Consider the following 18,215-nt stretch of genomic DNA (forward strand, 5'->3'; position numbering starts at 1 on the left):
TACTCCTGGAATTTTTAGCCTAAGATATTGCTTATCAATGTCCAACGGGATGCCAGAGATAACACCTTTTACCGGTGCCCTGTTCCGAAAATCAAAGCTATTCACTTCACGCGTCGATAATTTCGCGAGCCACAATGCACGCTCCTTTTCTTCTTTAGATACACACGATATCAACACCATACTACTCCTGGTTACTTTGATTGCATGGACTTTTCCCAGTGCCTTCTTCACCATCCTTGTGATGTCAAAAGGGTTTCCCAAATAAACATCCTTATCCAAAAAACATACTCCAACAAGCAACGATTTATCAGACTCATTTTCCACAACAATTTTTACCCTTTTTGTTCCATTATTAAACTTCAATGTTGTCCACTCATCTTTCTCGCTAAGCACTTCTGCTTACGCCATTTCACGGTCCTTCCTCACTCTTGCGTATGCCACGCTTCTGAAATGCACTGTCAACTGTGGGACCTTTATATAGACAGGTGTGTGCCTTTCCAAATCATGTCCAATCAATTGAATTTACCACAGTCACAATCAAGTTGGAGAAACATATCAAGGATGATCAATGGAAACAAGATGCACCTTGTATTATAATAATAATTGTATTCACCTGTTTTTTCTTTGTTATTATGTGGTATTGTGTGTAGATTGAGGAAAATAATGTATTTAATCCATTTTAGAATTAGGCTGTAATGTAACAAAATGTGGAAATAGTCAAGGGGTCTGAATACTTTCCAAATGCACTGTATTTATTAATAATAACAGATAATGGCAATGCGCCATTCTACACCTATCTACGAGTGATATCAATGCTATGACAATACGTCTTGATATGGCCTATAGTGGTGACAGACTGAACTGTCAAACAAAGCTGAGTGAAAAACTAGCCAGTAAATTAGTCTAGGTTAGGTTTAGCTGCAATTGTTTCAAAGCTTTTATACTCTCTATTAACCTGAGTCCACTGTGATATGTAATAAGGGGTTATTAGACACATACATGAACATGTACATGAGTAAGTCTTTATCAGAGCTAACAAGCTACAACTGAATGACATGTATAATTGTGTTTCTAAACTCAATGAAAAAAATAAACAGGACACTGGTTGATCTACAAACATCTGCAAGTGATATCACTGAGCTGTGACAATGCATCTTAATGGAGCATGTTGACTACTGTCAAACACATTTTGTAATCTACTGTAGCTGTAGAACTGTAGCATATTGTGTGCTTAACTTTTCAGAAACCTTAAACACTGGAAAAATGGTTTCGAAAAATGTCAAGGTAGGAGATCCTTCATCACTGCCAGGGCTGCCCCCAGGGTTTCTGGTGGACCCTCTGCTGGGCACTTTAGGCACTGATGAGTTCTGTGCCAACTCTCTCCCACAGGCCAGGGGTGCCAGGCCAGTCATTGTACCAGGCTTTTTGCTTCTCATCGGGGTGTTGTAGGAGGAAATAGTATAGGACCTTGAGAGCTTGTGGATAGGCCTGAGTGAGTGGACCCTGAATGGTCCTGTGAATGACAGAGAGGGTGAGAGAGTGTGAGGGAAATCAGTAATCAAGTAATATCAGACTTTCTCTGTATGGTTCATAATTTTTTTATTTAACATTTATTTAACTAGGCAAGTCAGTTAAAAACGAATTCTTAATTACAATGACAGCCTACCCCGGCCAAACCCTCCCCTAACCCAGACAACGCTGGGCTAATTGTACGCCGCCCTATGGGCCTCCCGATCACGGCCGGTTGTGATACAGTCTGGGATCGAACCAGGGTCTGTAGTGACGCCTCTAGCACTGACATGCAGTGCCTTAGACCGCTGCGCCACTCGAGAGCTTAAAATGATGACCTGCTCAGATGTCATACTGTCTCCTACTCAGTCAATAAGCACCAACCAGACAGAAGATCTAGCTAAATTAGCTACAGAAAGTAATGTACAAATCTCACCTTTCTGCAGGAGCTAACGTTACCTCGCTCTGGCCGGGCCGCTTCATCTTTTAGCAGTAGGTTGAGGGACTAATGTTAATTTACATCCACTACCTAGCTACAACTAGCTAGCATGAGGGACTAACTTACTTCCACTAGCTAACATGACTATAGCCATAGCCAGGTAGGGCTATCTACTGTAGCTAGCCAGCCTGCTAGCTAGTCAGCAGTAACACAGAACAATGAGGTTTAGTTATAAAGATATTTGGCAGTCACGTTAGCCGGCTAATGCTAGCTAGCCAGGTAGTGCAAGCCAACTTTGTTCAGTTGTTGTTGAGTTCGTTCTATTGGCATGCTAACTTCATGATAAATTAGGCATTTTAGGTATTTTTATCTTCCTGTCACACAAATGTAAAATCCTTTCTCTGTGCTGCGGACACTGTAGCTCAACCAAGACTGTAAACATAACCGCTATGCACCATTATTATTAGCTATATTAGGGGGCGTGTACGTCCAGTTTTAAACAAAATATATATAATCATAATTTGATACATTTTGTCGTTATTTATTATCTGTTACTCGATACCCAATTTTGAAACGAGAACGAGTTGATATCCAATTTTCGTTTTGGTTTCCAATTAGAAAAATTATCAAAGCGATTAATTTCCTCTTGTTTGGCATTCCCGAGATTAGACGAAATAGGAATTACCCATTAACACACGGACCTGAATTCATCCTCTTCTTTCTCGTTTTATGTTGGAAGCAGAAATTAGCATGTAGACTAGAATAAACGTGCTTTGTTTTCATGATCAGTTCTCATATTTTAGCCCTATCTGAAGTTGTTTTGTACTGTATGTATACTTTATGTTTTAAGCGATTACACTTAATGCAGTAAAAGCATGTATCCACCTGATGGCACTAAAGCTCTTACTGTGTAGCAAAGAAAGGGCAACGTTCCATTGGTGATTTTGTCATCGACTGTCAGTAAACATTGTGACTACAGTTGGTGCTGCAAACTTGGACAGTGAGTTTTCTCATGAGTTCCTCATGATAACCAAATTATTACTAGCCACAGTAGTGAATTTGACTATCCCTGGACTTTCAGAGAGGTGCATAGAATGTGAGTGTAGCAAAGCTAAGAGTGGGTCACACTCTTTAGCCTTGCTAACTCTGTCAGATCAGATCGCCCAGAAACCAGAACCTAAAGAGGAATCTGATCAACCCTCATCTTATTTCACAATAACCACTGTGAGGTGGTTTCCCTGTGATCAGTCTCAAAGTGAAAATCCTGCTTGATATTTGGATGTTGGATATTATTCCAATATAGATTTGAATGAGTCATTGGCAGATGTGTTAATAGCACATGTAGATAGACATGGTGCCTGCTTACACATATTTAAAGAGTTGAATGTTGACCCACCTAGCAAAAACACATTGAATGGGCATTGTGTCAAAGTCATATTTCAATGTACCTCATGGTGAACATTAATTACATTTGTCTTTGTATCAGCAAACAGTGTTCAACGTACCCTGCCCCAAAGAGGTTTAAGGTTTTGGGCGAGATATAAAAAGCGGGGGAAATGCGTTGATTTTGTACATTAGAAACAGATGCTCTCTTCAAGTACCAATCTTAAGAACAAGTTAGACTGATAAGTTGAGCAATATACAGTGACCTTGTTGAAGATTTCTCATTGAAGATGCTAACCATAATAGACCCTGCTTACCTTGAATCATTTTTGTGTGTGATTGTTACCAGGGTCCTACCATGGGGTTGGTGAAGGGATCTAAAAATAGATAGGTTATTAATACCTTTTCAGAAAATAATCTACATTACAGTGCTCTTATTACTGTGTAAATACAGTAACAAGTAGCCTATTGTAATTACTCATTGTTACACTGTACTGACCTTGTACTTGGGGTAAAGGTTATGGTCAGTGTTAGGGCTAGGGCTAGGTTTAGGGTTACTCCTGTAAGCTCTGTGTAAGTACAGTGTGACAATGAGTCATTCCAATACTTGTTACACTGTACTTACAGCAGTAATTACACAGTAATAAGGGCACTGTAATGTGACATTTTGCCTTATCTTACAAAATGTCTAACACTGCAAATTAAGATAATTGACCATATGGCTGACCCAAGAGTTTAGTGTTTTGAAGCTCCTAGATTGTTTAACAAAATACTTGAGCTTTTCTGACCCATAGTAGATAATAATAATAATAATAATAATAATAATAATAATAATAATAATAAATTCAAATAGATACTTCACATTTCATCAAAGCTGTTTTTGTTTGTATTGCATTTGCAAGACGTCATCAGCATTTGAAGATTTTATTTCAGATGACTTCAGGTTTCAATCAATGCACATTCAATAGGGAAAACTGTTTAATTACTTTTACAACAGTTTTTTGTTGTTGTTGTTTAATGTACAATATATTCAACTCGTGTCAGTTGAAAACTCAATTCAATATCAATATTCAATTCATTGCATCCCTTCAACAGTCATTTTGGTGGTTTCCATAAGTTGATTGAAAGAAGTGCTTATACAATTCAATCATACATTAAGCTAAACATAATTTTCCTAGGACTGTCTGTGTAACGGATGTGAAATGGCTAGCTAGTTAGCGGGTACGCGCTACTAGCGTTTCAATCAGTTACGTCACTTGCTCTGAAACCTAGAAGTAATGTTGCCCCTTGCTCTGCAAGGGCCGCGGCTTTTGTGGAGCGATGGGTAACGACGCTTCGTGGGTGTCAGTTGTTGATGTGTGCAGAGGGTCCCTGGTTCGCACCCGTGTCGGGGCGAGGGGACGGTTTAAAGTTATACTGTTACATCTGGGAGTGGTCTGAGTGGGGAGGGGAAAACTGAAAACTAGCTGTTATTGGCAGAGAAGTTTGGAAATCCCTTTCTTAATTGTCTTTTAACTAATTTATGTCGCCAGGCTGGCCAAAACTCAACCCACCCAAACAGGCGAGGGGCAAGTGCGGTGCTAAATAACTTAAAGTGGACTATAAGTTGTAACTATACCTTTGGTTGGACGTTTAGCCTCTTCAGAATCATATCGACTGCTTCTTTATTGCGAGGACAGTCCAGCAGACCTCTGTGATTAAACAGACAGTCCACTGTGAGTATTACCTCGCCCCTGGTCACTAGTCTGCTGCTGTCAGGTATAGTGGAGTCTGGGTCAAAAGTGTCATGATGCAGCACCACCAGAACAACAGGTCTACCAGCTGTCAAGAGAGTGAGGGATGAACAAGGTTAGTTTAAGAACTCTAACAAATAAAGCATGCGTTCAGGTAATTAGCCTCTTGATACATACCTAGGTATTGTGAGACCACCTCCAGTTGTATATCAAGTTCCAGAATTCCAAAGTTACCGAACATAGGACAGATCATTATGATGACATCACTCTCCACTAGTGACACTTCAGTACAGTCTCCTCGGCCAGTGAGTTGTCTTACCAAGTCCTTATCAGAATTGAAAGTATCCCCTACGACACAGGTGCATAATCTTCCCATCCTTGGCTTACCTGCAAGAGGATATCTCTGTTTTGTTAAAAAGGAAACCTTTGTTATTGTGCAATTCATAATATACATTTTATTTAGAGCACTGTTTACCTTCTGTGAATTCCTGCTGCAACAGAGAGAAGTGAAGAAATGAATCATTAGTATAGTATTCAATTCTACATTGTGCTGAACATAGATTTCTAAACCGATATTTAACTAGGCAAGTCAGGTAACAGGTCCAATGCAGCATTTTGAAATATTTTTTTAATTTCAATATAAAATCATTTCTGGGTAACAATTAGGTACCATACTGTAATTGTTTTCAATTCAAATGGTCAAAAAGAAACAATAATAGCTTCTTAGCGAAGAGCAATTTCTCAAGCAAGAATTTTGCTAAAACTGTCTGGGAGTGGTCTGAGTGGGGATGGGAAAATCTGAAAACTAGCTGTTATAGTTCAGAGAGGTTGGGTACTCTCATTCTTCTTGATCTATTAACTATTTAACCACCTGGTGATGTCACCAGCCAAACCAAAACTTTATCCCACCAAAACAGGCTGACATTTCAGGCGGTCTTTTATAACAGCTCTTATACTAAAAGGGAATTATAATTCATTTTCAGAAATTCTTAAGTGGCAAGGGGCAAGTGTGGTGCTAAATAACTTAGTGGGTATAAGTTGTAACTATACCTTTGGTTGGACGTTTAGCCTCTTCAGAATCATATCGACTGCTTCTTTATTGCGAGGACAGTCCAGCAGACCTCTGTGATTAAACAGACAGTCCACTGTGAGTATTACCTCGCCCCTGGTCACTAGTCTGCTGCTGTCAGGTATAGTGGAGTCTGGGTCAAAAGTGTCATGATGCAGCACCACCAGAACAACAGGTCTACCAGCTGTCAAGAGAGTGAGGGATGAACAAGGTTAGTTTAAGAACTCTAACAAATAAAGCATGCGTTCAGGTAATTAGCCTCTTGATACATACCTAGGTATTCTGAGACCACCTCCAGTTGTATATCAAGGTCCAGAATTCCAAAGTTACCGAACATAGGACAGATCATTATGATGACATCACTCTCCACTAGTGACACTTCAGTACAGTCTCCTCGGCCAGTGAGTTGTCTTACCAAGTCCTTATCAGAATTGAAAGTATCCCCTACGACACAGGTGCATACTTTTCCCATCCTTGGCTTACCTGCAAGAGGATATCTGTTTTATTAAAGATTAAACAGTCATTCTTTACTTCATGACCCTGCTTTTTGGCGCTGACAGAGTTGGCTCTATGTGAAGGTGTGTCCTGTTGAGCTCCATTATTGTGACAATGCTTACAGGAAACAATGTTTATTTAACAGTTTGAGACTCAACAACAATCCCATGTCTGCTCCAAATCTATAATCTATGACATAGATCTGACTAAACTGTGGTTTGTATTTTTGTAACAGTCCTGACCTATTTATGTTAGTTTTTTATGTGTTTATGGTCAGGGCGTTAGTTTTGGGTGGGCAGTCTATGTTATCTGTTTCAATGTTGGTTTCGGTTTGCCTGGTATGGCTCTTGATTAGAGGCAGGTGGTTTGCATTTTCCTCTAATCAAGAGTCATATTTAGGTAGGGCATTTTCACTGTTTGTTTTTGGGTGATTGTCTCCTGTGATGTCTTCGTTTGTGTTCGATGTATTCACTTTTGGAGCTGTTTGGCTGTTCGTATGTTTCGATGTCCGTTCCTGTTCGTGAGTTTACGTTTGTCTATGTAAGTTTATGTTCAGGTTTGCGTCAACGTCGTTTTGTTATTTTGTAAGTTTTGAAAGTGTTTGTTTTGTTTCGTGTGGCCATCAGTTTTCGTATTAATAATAAAGATGGCATATTTCCCTGACTCCGCATATTGGTCTGAAGATCCTTCTCTCCTCACCTCATCTGAGGATGAGGAAAGCGACAGCTATAACAGAATCACCCACCAACAAAATGTGACCAAGCGGTATGGGAAAAATCGACGGAGCAACAAGGACTTCTGGACTTGGGAGGAGATCCTGTCTGGTAGAGGACCCTGGGCGCAAACTGGAGAATATCGCTGCTCTCGTGAGAAGAGTGAGGCAGCCACAGCCCAGGAGCGCTGGTATGAGGAGGCAGCTAGGAGACGTGGATGGAAGCCGGAGAATCAAGCTCGTAACCGGAATTATGAGGGGACTCGTCTTGCACGGAAGCCCGAAAAGCCCATGAGTAACTCCCAAAAATTTCTTGGGGGGGGGGGCTAAAGGGTAGTGGGCTAAGGGCAGGTAGGAGACCTGCGCCCACTTCCCAGGCTAACCGTGGAGAGCGGGAGTACGGGCAGACACCGTGTTACGCAGTAGAGCGCACGGTGTCTCCTGTACGTGTGCATAGCCCAGTGCGGGTTATTCCACCTCCCCGCACTGGTAGGGCTAGATTGGGCATTGAGCCAGGTGTCATGAGGCCGGCTCAACGCGTCTGGTCTCCAGTGCGTCTCCTCGGGCCGGCATACATGGCACCTGCCTTACGCAGGGTTTCCCCGGTTCGCCTACACAGCCCGGTGCGGGTTATTCCACCTCCCCGTACTGGGCGGGCGACCGGGAGCATTCAACCAGGTAAGGTTGGGCAGGCTCAATGCTCAAGAGAGCCAGTACGCCTGCACGGTCCGGTATTTCCGGCGCCACCTCCCCGCCCCAGCCTAGTACCTACAGTGCCTATATTACGCACTAGGCTACCAGTGCATTTCCAGAGCCCTGTTCCTCCTCCACGCACTCTCCCTATAGTGCGTGTATCCAGTTCAGTGCCTCCAGTTCCGGTCCCACGCACTAAGCCACCTGTGCGTCTCCTAAGTCCTGTACACACTGTCACTTCTCCCCGTACTAGTCCTGAGGTGCGTGCCCTCAGCCAGGTGCCACCAGTGCCGGTACCACGCACCAGGTATAGAGTACGCTTTGAGAGTTCAGTGTGCCCTGTCCCTGCTCCACGCACTAGTAGGAAGGTGCTTATCATTAGCCCGGTGCCTCCAGTTCCGGCACCACGCACCAGGTCTACAGTGCGCCGTATCCGGCCAGAGCCATCCGTCTCCCCAGCGCCATCTGAGCCATCCGTCTCCCCAGCGCCATCTGAGCCATCCGTCTCCCCAGCGCCATCTGAGCCATCCGTCTCCCCAGCGCCATCTGAGCCATCCGTCTCCCCAGCGCCATCTGAGCCATCCGTCTGCCAGGAGCCTGCAAAGCCGCCCGTCTGCCATGAGCCTGCAAAGCCGCCCGTCTGCCATGAGCCTACAGAGCCATCCGCCAGACAGGAGCCGCTAGAGCCGTCAGCCAGACAGGAGCCGCTAGAGCCGCCCGCCAGACAGGATCTGCCAGAGCCGCCAACCAGACAGGATCTGCCAGAGCCGCCAACCAGACAGGATCTGCCAGAGCCGCCAACCAGACAGGATCTGCCAGAGCCGCCAACCAGACAGGATCTGCCAGAGCCGCCAGAGAGCCATGAGCAGCCAGAGCCGTCAGAGAGCCATGAGCGTCGAGAGCCGTCAGCCTGCCATGAGCGTCGAGAGCCGTCAGCCTGCCATGAGCGTCGAGAGCCGTCAGCCTGCCATGAGCGTCGAGAGCCGTCAGTCTGCCATGAGCGTCGAGAGCCGTCAGTCTGCCATGAGCGTCGAGAGCCGTCAGCCTGCCATGAGCGTCGAGAGCCGTCAGCCTGCATGGACCTGCCAGAGCCGTCCAAACAGGACCTGCCAGAGTCCTTCAGCCGGGATCTGCCCCTTGTCCCGGTGTTGCCCCTTGTCCCGGTGTTGCCCCTTGTCCCGGTGTTGCCCCTTGTCCCGGTGCTGCCCCTTGTCCCGGTGCTGCCCCTTGTCCCGGTGCTGCCCCTTGTCCCGGTGCTGCCCCTTGTCCCGGTGCTGCCCCTTGTCCCGGTGCTGCCCCTTGTCCCGGTGCTGCCCCTTGTCCCGGTGCTGCCCCTTGTCCCGGTGCTGCCCCTTGTCCCGGTGCTGCCCCTTGTCCCGGTGCTGCCCCTTGTCCCGGTGATGGTGCTTATCCTGGTGCTGCCCCTTGTCCCGGTGCTACCCCTTGTCCCGGTGCTACCCCTTGTCCCGGTGCTGCCCCTTGTCCCGGTGCTAGCTGTTTATTTAGGGGAAGGTAGTGTTAGGGTGGTCAGTAGAAGGGGTAGAAAGAAGAGGGGAGTGACTATGGTGGTGCGGGGACAGCGTCCTGAACCGGAACCACCACCGTGGTCAACTGCCCACCCGGACCCTCCCCTGGACTTTGTGCTGGTGCGCCCGGCGTTCGCACCTTGGGGGGGGGGTACTGTAACAGTCCTGACCTATTTATGTTAGTTTTTTATGTGTTTATGGTCAGGGCGTTAGTTTTGGGTGGGCAGTCTATGTTATCTGTTTCTATGTTGGTTTCGGTTTGCCTGGTATGGCTCTTGATTAGAGGCAGGTGGTTTGCATTTTCCTCTAATCAAGAGTCATATTTAGGTAGGGCATTTTCACTGTTTGTTTGTGGGTGATTGTCTCCTGTGATGTCTTCGTTTGTGTTCGATGTATTCACTTTTGGAGCTGTTTGGCTGTTCGTATGTTTCGATGTCCGTTCCTGTTCGTGAGTTTACGTTTGTCTATGTAAGTTTATGTTCAGGTTTGCGTCAACGTCGTTTTGTTATTTTGTAAGTTTTGAAAGTGTTTGTTTTGTTTCGTGTGGCCATCAGTTTTCGTATTAATAATAAAGATGGCATATTTCCCTGACTCCGCATATTGGTCTGAAGATCCTTCTCTCCTCACCTCATCTGAGGATGAGGAAAGCGACAGCTATAACAATTTTAGTATATTAATACAAGATAAGCAACCAATATCTCCTGAGAAAGTGACGTGTTGACTTACTAGGAAAACCAGCTTCTGCCATTTTGCCTGCATAAAAAAAAAGTTGGAAACCATAACTATACACATCGTTAAGCAACTTTTCTATTCATCCTATTCTCTATTTCTCTCAAGTGCAAAAACACATACTGTGTATACTGTGTATCTCTCTCTTCAGCATTTTTTGTTTTATGATAGAAATGTTTGTTTATTTTTGGGAAGTTCAAATATCAGATATACCCCCTTACCTTACTGGTCACTTCCACTTCTGCCAATTCTGATAATGTTTTAAAAATCAGATTAATTGCAATGCGAAATAGTCATTAAAAACAAACAAACTTCTCCTCAGATGTGCCGTATGACTATACAGAAAATCTATTGTTCACTTTCTGTCACGCCCTGGCCTTATTATTCTTTGTTTTCTTTATTATTTTAGTTAGGTCAGGGTGTGACATGGGTAATGTTTATGTTTTGTTGGATTTGGGTGTTTATTTGGTAAAGGGGTTATGGGGTGTAGTAGATGGTTTTGTGTTGAGTGTATATGTCTAGCGTTGGTTAGTTATCTAGGAGAGTCTATGGTTACCTGAATGAGTTCCCAATTAGAGACAGCTGATTTCGGTTGTCTCTGATTGGGAGCCTTATTTAGGGTAGCCATAGGCTCTCATTGGTTGTGGGTAATTGTCTATGTAAGAACGTTAGTAGCCTGTATGTTTGTGCACAACGTTTGTAGCTTCACGGTCGTTTTGTTATTTTGTTGTTTTGTTAAAGTGTTTTTGTGTCGTGTTCATCTTCGTGTTAAAATAAAAGAAGATGGCATATTTTCCAACTGCTGCATTTTGGTCCGTTAATCCGCCACACGATCGTGACAGAATTACCCACCATAGGACCAAGCGGCATGGAAGGCGGCAACAGGACCTACCTACACAGGATTTCTGGAGATGGGAGGACGAATTGGAAGGAAAGGGACCTTGGGCTCAACCTGGAGAATATCGCCTCCCTCGTGAAGAGCTAGAGGCAGCGAAAGCCGAGAGGAGGCGATATGAGGAGGCAGCACGGAAGCAAGGCTGGAGACCCGTGAGTAATACCCAAAAATTTCTTGGGGAGGGGCTCATGGGGAATGTGGCGAGTCCAGATGGGAGAACTGCGTCAACTTCCCGTGCTTCCTCTAAGAGGGAACCTGAGCCAGTCGGGCTGAGATTGGAGGGGAGCAATGGGAATGATGCAGAGACTGTTAAGGATTTATTGGGGAGGTTGGAAGAGAGTGAAATGAGGGAGCTGCTGTGTTGGTGCGTGAGGCACAAGATCCGCCCGACAGAGCGTGTGCGGGATGTGAGGTTACCTGAGTCAGCTCTCCATGCTTGTCCTGATGTGCGTGCTAACCGTCTGGAAAGGACAGTCCCACGAACCAGGTCTCCTGGACGCCTCCCTAGTCCTGCACCTCCTATATTAGCCCTATGTACTAACTCTCCTGTGACTGTCCCCAGTCCAGTACAACCAGTGCCTCCTCCACGCACTAGCCTTATGGTGCGTGTCTCCAGCCCTTTACCACCAGTGCCTAAATTACGCACCAAGCCTCCTGTGTGTACCCAGAGTCCTGTGCGTCCTGTTGCTGCTCCCCGCATTAGCCCTGAGATGCGTGTCCCCAGTCCGGTACCACCAGTTCCGGCCCCACGCACTAGGCCTAATGTGCGTCCCCAGGGTCCAGTATGCCCTGTTCCTTCTCCCCGCACTAGCCCTGAGATGCGTGTCCCCAGCCCGGTGCCACCAGTCCCGGCACCACGCACCAGGCCTACAGTGCGCCTCAGCCGGCAGGAGTCTGCCGTCTGCACAGCGATGACTGAACTGCCCGTCTGCCAAGCGCCATCTGAGCCATCCGTCTCCCCAGCGCCATCTGAGCCATCCGTCTCCCCAGCGCCATCTGAGCCATCCGTCTCCCCAGCGCCATCTGAGCCATCCGTCTCCCCAGCGCCATCTGAGCCATCCGTCTCCCCAGCGCCATCTGAGCCATCCGTCTGCAATGAGCAGCCAGATCCGTCAGCTAGCCATGAGCAGCCAGATCCGTCAGCTAGCCATGAGCAGCCAGATCCGTCAGCTAGCCATGAGCAGCCAGATCCGTCAGCTAGCCATGAGCAGCCAGATCCGTCAGCTAGCCATGAGCAGCCAGATCCGTCAGCTAGCCATGAGCAGCCAGATCCGTCAGCTAGCCATGAGCAGCCAGATCCGTCAGCTAGCCATGAGCAGCCAGATCCGTCAGCTAGCCATGAGCAGCCAGATCCGTCAGCTAGCCATGAGCAGCCAGATCCGTCAGCCAGCCATGAGCAGCCAGATCCGTCAGCCAGCCATGAGCAGCCAGATCCGTCAGCCAGCCATGAGCAGCCAGATCCGTCAGCCAGCCATGAGCAGCCAGATCCGTCAGCCAGCCATGAGCAGCCAGATCCGTTAGCCAGCCATGAGCAGCCAGATCTGTCAGCCAGCCATGGGCCGTCCCTCAGTCCGGAGCTGCAGTCCCTCAGTCCGGAGCTGCAGTCCCTCAGTCCGGAGCTGCCATTCCTCAGTCCGGAGCTGCCCCTTACCCTGGTGCTGCCCCTTACCCTGGTGCTGCCCCTTACCCTGGTGCTGCCCCTTATCCTGGTACTGCCCCTGACCCTGGTACTGCCCCTTACCCTGGTACTGGTCCTTAGTCCGGAGCTGTCCCTTAGTCCGGAACTCCCCCTTAATGCAATGGGGTTAATGTGGAGGGGGGTCGTTTGGAGGAAGCCTAGGAGGTGGTTAGGTACTGTGGTGACGTGGGGACTACGACCAGAGCCGGAGCCGCCACCGTGGAGGGGAGCCCACCCAGACCCTCCCCTAGACTGTGTATGGTGCGCCCGGAGTTCGCGCCTCAAGGGGGGGGTTATGTCACGCCCTGGCCTTATTATTCTTTGTTTTCTTTATTATTTTAGTTAGGTCAGGGTGTGACATGGGTAATGTTTATGGTTTGTTGGATTTGGGTGTTTATTTGGTAAAGGGGTTATGGGGTGTAGTAGATGGTTTTGTGTTGAGTGTATATGTCTAGCGTTGTCTATGTTGGTTAGTTATCTAGGAGAGTCTATGGTTACCTGAATGAGTTCCCAATTAGAGACAGCTGATTTCGGTTGTCTCTGATTGGGAGCCTTATTTAGGGTAGCCATAGGCTCTCATTGGTTGTGGGTAATTGTCTATGTAAGAACGTTAGTAGCCTGTATGTTTGTGCACAACGTTTGTAGCTTCACGGTCGTTTTGTTATTTTGTTGTTTTGTTAAAGTGTTTTTGTGTCGCGTTCATCTTCGTGTTAAAATAAAAGAAGATGGCATATTTTCCAACTGCTGCATTTTGGTCCGTTAATCCGCCACACGATCGTGACACTTTCATTTCACAAGAACTCAGGGCTCAACTCCTCCCCTTCTTTCTCTCTTAGAAGGGGACTGTACATGACGTGTGTGTACTCCCAAAAAATATTATGTCTTGTCTTCTCATATTTTGACCCTATATCTGAGTTTGTATTTTTTATGTCAATTGTGATTTCGTTCAATGCAGTACTAACATTAATTTAGCTGACTACACTAAAGGTTTTATAGAGTAATAGAGAAAGCACATTAGTTAGTCTCGATACTGTTGGTGCTTCTCTCATTGACTGTAACGGCTTTCGTCTTCCTCTTCATCCGAAGAGGAGGAGCATGGATTGAACCAAGACGCAGCGTTGTATCTTGACATGATGAATTTATTTAACAAGACGAAAAAAACACGAAAACACTTAAACAAACTACAAAACAACAAACGACGTAGACGAACCTGAACATAAGAACTTACATGACACGAAGAACGCATGAAACAGGAACAGACTACATAAACCGAACAAACAAACAAACAAACAAACAAACAAACAAACAAACAAACAAACAAACAAACCGAAACCAGTCCCGTGTGGCGCAACATACATAGACACAGACACAGGAGACAACCACCCACAACAAACAATGTGAAAACACCTACCTTAATATGACTCTCAATCAGAGGAAATGAAAACCACCTGCCTCTAATTGAGAGCCATATCAGGTCACCCTTAAACAAACATAGAAACACATAACATAGACTACCCACCCAAACTCACGCCCTGACCGTCAAACACATACAAAATAACAGAAAACCGGTCAGGAACGTGACATTGACAGTAAACATGGTGACACTCCTCTGAGATAGTGTTAGAGACCATGTGTTGTAACTTCTAGTGTTTAGTCAAGGACAAGGGAGCAGCAACTTTAAAGAGATTCTCTGGTTCTTTTGTTTACTTTTTAGCCAGTAGAACTGAAAGTAGCACTCACGAGCCATTTGAGGTCCCCGAAAATTGCGTACTACGTTACATGTGTGCAGATTTGTACAGCATGTCATTGCTCTCTCTCTCTACTGTGGGTGAATCATGTGCATCTTACTAGCTATCACTCAGATGGCAAGGGGCTGAAGCTCATTGGTTGAAACTCGAACTGCTTGGGGGCTGGCCCACGTGCGGTGAAATGTAGGGAAAATTGCGCAGCACAGCTACAAGATATAGTCCCTTTCAATCTAGGAATTTTGTGGCTAATTGAGGTAAAACAGTAGTTCTTCTCATAGATGATGTATGTATGAACTACACATTGACACATCCAGCCCAAAACGGGAGGTTGAAAAAATACTCAAGTTCCGTAGCATGTCTTTAACCAACTATGAGGAAGAATCTTTCACTACCCAAGTTTCTTCTTTAGGGAACAGAATCCCAAGTTGTGATTAGAGACTTTGTAAACATAATAGTTTAAAATTCATTCACAATCACAGGTTCTAGGCCCATTTATAGGAAACAATAGGGAAGCAGATATAAAAACAAGGCTAAATTTAAAGGAATAAAGGTTTAGATTTGCTTGCTTGAAACAGGCTACAGTAAAACAACGACACAAATTACTTTTCCTGGATGCTAAATGAAAGGAAGAGAAAACGGTTTAGCCATTGCATTTACAATTAAACAGTGATTATTAATAGAGATACAAATTAATTTACTTCAAGACAATCTTCGTAAGGGAGGGCTTTCAAAGTCTAATCCCAAACACAAACCAACTGGAAACAATTGAAAACAAAAATGGCATTCCTGTAGTCGCATATTTTTACAAAAACATTTGAAATATTGTCAAACTTATTAAGCAAACAAGCACTGATACAAATCCACAAACACACCTTCAATACAGTATTGATCATACCCCAAATATTTATTCTCAAATAGATTGCGTGGTCCCCAAAAGGTTTGCCCTCACACAAACAATAAAATGACACAGTAACAACTCATCACAGACTACACTGGACATTCAGGAGATCATGACTAGAAGGCATCCAGCTTTTGTCAAATCATAGTCAGATTTGATTTCTCGTATCAGGTTAGGAGAATTTACAGTGCATTCGGAAAGTAGCCAGACCCCTTGACTTTCCACATTTTGTTACGCTACAGCCTTATTCTAAAATGTATTAAATAATTTTTTCCCTTCATCAATCTACACACAATACCCCATAATGACAAAGCAGAAACATATTTGGGGAAATTTTAGCACATTTAGTAAAATTTTTTTTTACTGAAATATCACATTTACATAATCCTTCAGATTTACTCCATCCCTCCAAATCCATCCCTTTACTCAGTACTTTGTTGAAGCACCTTTTCGCAGCGATTACAGCCTTGAGTTTTCTTAGGTATGATAATACCAGCTTGGCACACCTGTATTTAGGAAGATTCTCCCATTCTTCTCTGCAGATCCTCTCAAGCACAGCTATTTTCAGGTCTCTCCAGAGATACTTGATCAGGTTCAAGTCTGGGCTCTGGTTGGGCCACTTAAGGACATTCAGAGACTTGTCCCGAAGCCATTCCTACGTTGTCTTGGCTGTGTGCTTAGGGTCGTTGTCCTGTTGGAAGGTGAGCCTTCGGCCCATACTGAGGTCCTGAGCACTCTGGAGCAGGTTTTCATCAAGGATCTCTCTGCACTTTGCTCCGTTCATCTTTCTCTCGATCCTGACTAGTCTCCCAATCCCTGCTGCTGAAAAACGTCCCAACAGCATGATGCTGCCACCACCATGCTTCACCGTAGGGATGGTGCCAGGTTTCCTCCAGACGTGACATTCAAGCCAAAGAGTTCAATCTTGGTTTAATCAGACCAGAGAATCTTGTTTCTCATGGTCGGAGCGTCCTTTAGGTGCCTTTTGGCAAACTCCAAGCAGGCTTTCATGTACCTTTTACTGAGTAATGGCTTCTGTCTGACCACTCTACCATAAAGGCCTTATTGGTTGAGTGCAACGGAGATGGGAGAACCTTCCAGAAGGACAACCATCTCCACAGAGGAACTCTGGAGCTCAGAGTGACCATCGGGTTCTTGATCTCCTCTCTGACCAAGGCCTGCTCCCCCGATTGCTCAGTTTGGCCGGGCGGCCAGCTCTAGGAAGAGTCTGTGTTTCCAAACTTCTTCCATTTAAGAATGATGGAGGCCACTGTGTTCTTGAGGACCTTCAGTGGTGCAGACAGTTTTTAGTACTCTTCCCCAGATCTGTACCTCGACACAATCCTGTCTTGGATCTCTACGGACAATTCCTTCGACCTCATGACTTGGTTTTTGCTCTGACATGCACTGTCAACTGTGGGACCTTATATAGACAGGTGTGTGCCTTTCCAAATCATATCCAATCAATTGAATTTACCACAGGTGGACTCCAATCAAGTTGTAGAAACAGCTTAAGGATGATCAATGGAAACAGGATGCACCTGAGCTCAATTTCAAGTCTCATAGCAAAGGGTTTGAATACTTATGTAAATAAGGTATCTGTTACAATACATCAATACATTTGCAAATATTTCTAAAAACCTGTTTTCACTTTGTCATTATGGGGTATTTTGTGTAGCTTGATGAGGAAAACATTTTATTTAATATATTTTAGAATAAGGCTGTAACATTTTTTGGGGAAAAAGTCAAGGGGTCTGAATATTTCCGATGGCACTGTACGTAGCAGGTTAGGAGAACTTATGTAGCAGGTTAGGAGAATTAACGTAGCAGGTTAGGGGAGTTAGGTTAAGGTTATGAAAAGGGTAAGGGTTAGCTAAAATGTAAAAACTTTCAACTTTTGACGTTTACTTGACAAAAGCTGGATCCCTTCTAGCCATAACCGCTTCAGGACAAAGCTCTCACAAAGGCCTAAAGGGTTATTTTAATCCCTTTTACATATTCACCACTAATTAGGGTCCCCTGGGAAACTAAGGATCTTACCCTGTCACACAAGGTCTTATGAGTAGGCCTCATTCCACTTGCAAATAGTGCATAACACTCCGAGGACCAGAGTAGCTCTGTGGCAGCTTTAGACTCTTCTACAATGACAAATAAAGCAGCAGCCTATAGGGACAATTATCAACAGATACCGTTCTCATTTGGATCACAGGCAGAAATTCAATTACAAAACCATTCAGTCTGAACTAGGATCAGCCAGACACCACTAGACAAACTGCTCTACACCCCTGAGATTGCAATATTTGTAAAGTCAAATTGTACGTTTTCTATTTAACTTAATTTAGGTATTCATCTTCAAAGACTTACTTCAATAGTTCATTTGATTGACTCATTATACGAAACCCCTTTAAATACAAATTCAAAGAATCAACATTTTTATAATACAATCATATTTTGTCAGGGTATTTAAGGGCTAAGTGTCTGATCAGATTTGGTGGAGTGATCAGATACTGTCTCCAGGCTGACCTTAGTATGATAAACGTGCGAGGTGATGTGAAATGAATCCTCAGACTATAAATATAAATATATTGATAAAGTAGATTGATAGAATAGTCATAGTTCAGCATATCTATAATGTAAACATTGCGTCAGTGTATTTATATGTGCTGAGTGTCTGATCAGATTTAGGAGTGGGTAATCAGATAGACGCT

The 18,215-nt window shown here is 44.8% G+C and overlaps 1 protein-coding gene across 2 annotated transcripts; it reads right to left on the reverse strand.

Moving 5' to 3' along the window:
• Window positions 1–1,002: 1,002 nt before the first annotated feature.
• LOC129855673 (uncharacterized) lies at window positions 1,003–10,659 on the reverse strand. 2 transcript variants are annotated; one of them, XM_055923591.1, is made up of 9 exons: window positions 10,510–10,659; window positions 10,286–10,312; window positions 6,407–6,616; window positions 6,115–6,317; window positions 5,540–5,552; window positions 5,242–5,451; window positions 4,950–5,152; window positions 3,649–3,708; window positions 1,003–1,513 (listed from the first exon to the last, which is right to left on the reverse strand). In XM_055923591.1, exons 2-8 carry the CDS (start codon window positions 10,305–10,307, stop codon window positions 3,685–3,687), a joined length of 885 nt encoding a protein of 294 aa, XP_055779566.1. In that variant the 5' UTR covers window positions 10,308–10,312; window positions 10,510–10,659; the 3' UTR covers window positions 1,003–1,513; window positions 3,649–3,684. The 2 variants fall into 2 exon arrangements, with proteins under 2 accessions (XP_055779566.1, XP_055779558.1); XM_055923583.1 differs by having other exon boundaries at window positions 5,540–5,555.
• Between the last annotated feature and the right edge of the window lie 7,556 nt (window positions 10,660–18,215).

This window comes from Salvelinus fontinalis, chromosome 1 (genome assembly GCF_029448725.1).
Source record: "Salvelinus fontinalis isolate EN_2023a chromosome 1, ASM2944872v1, whole genome shotgun sequence".
Lineage (NCBI taxonomy): Eukaryota > Metazoa > Chordata > Actinopteri > Salmoniformes > Salmonidae > Salvelinus > Salvelinus fontinalis.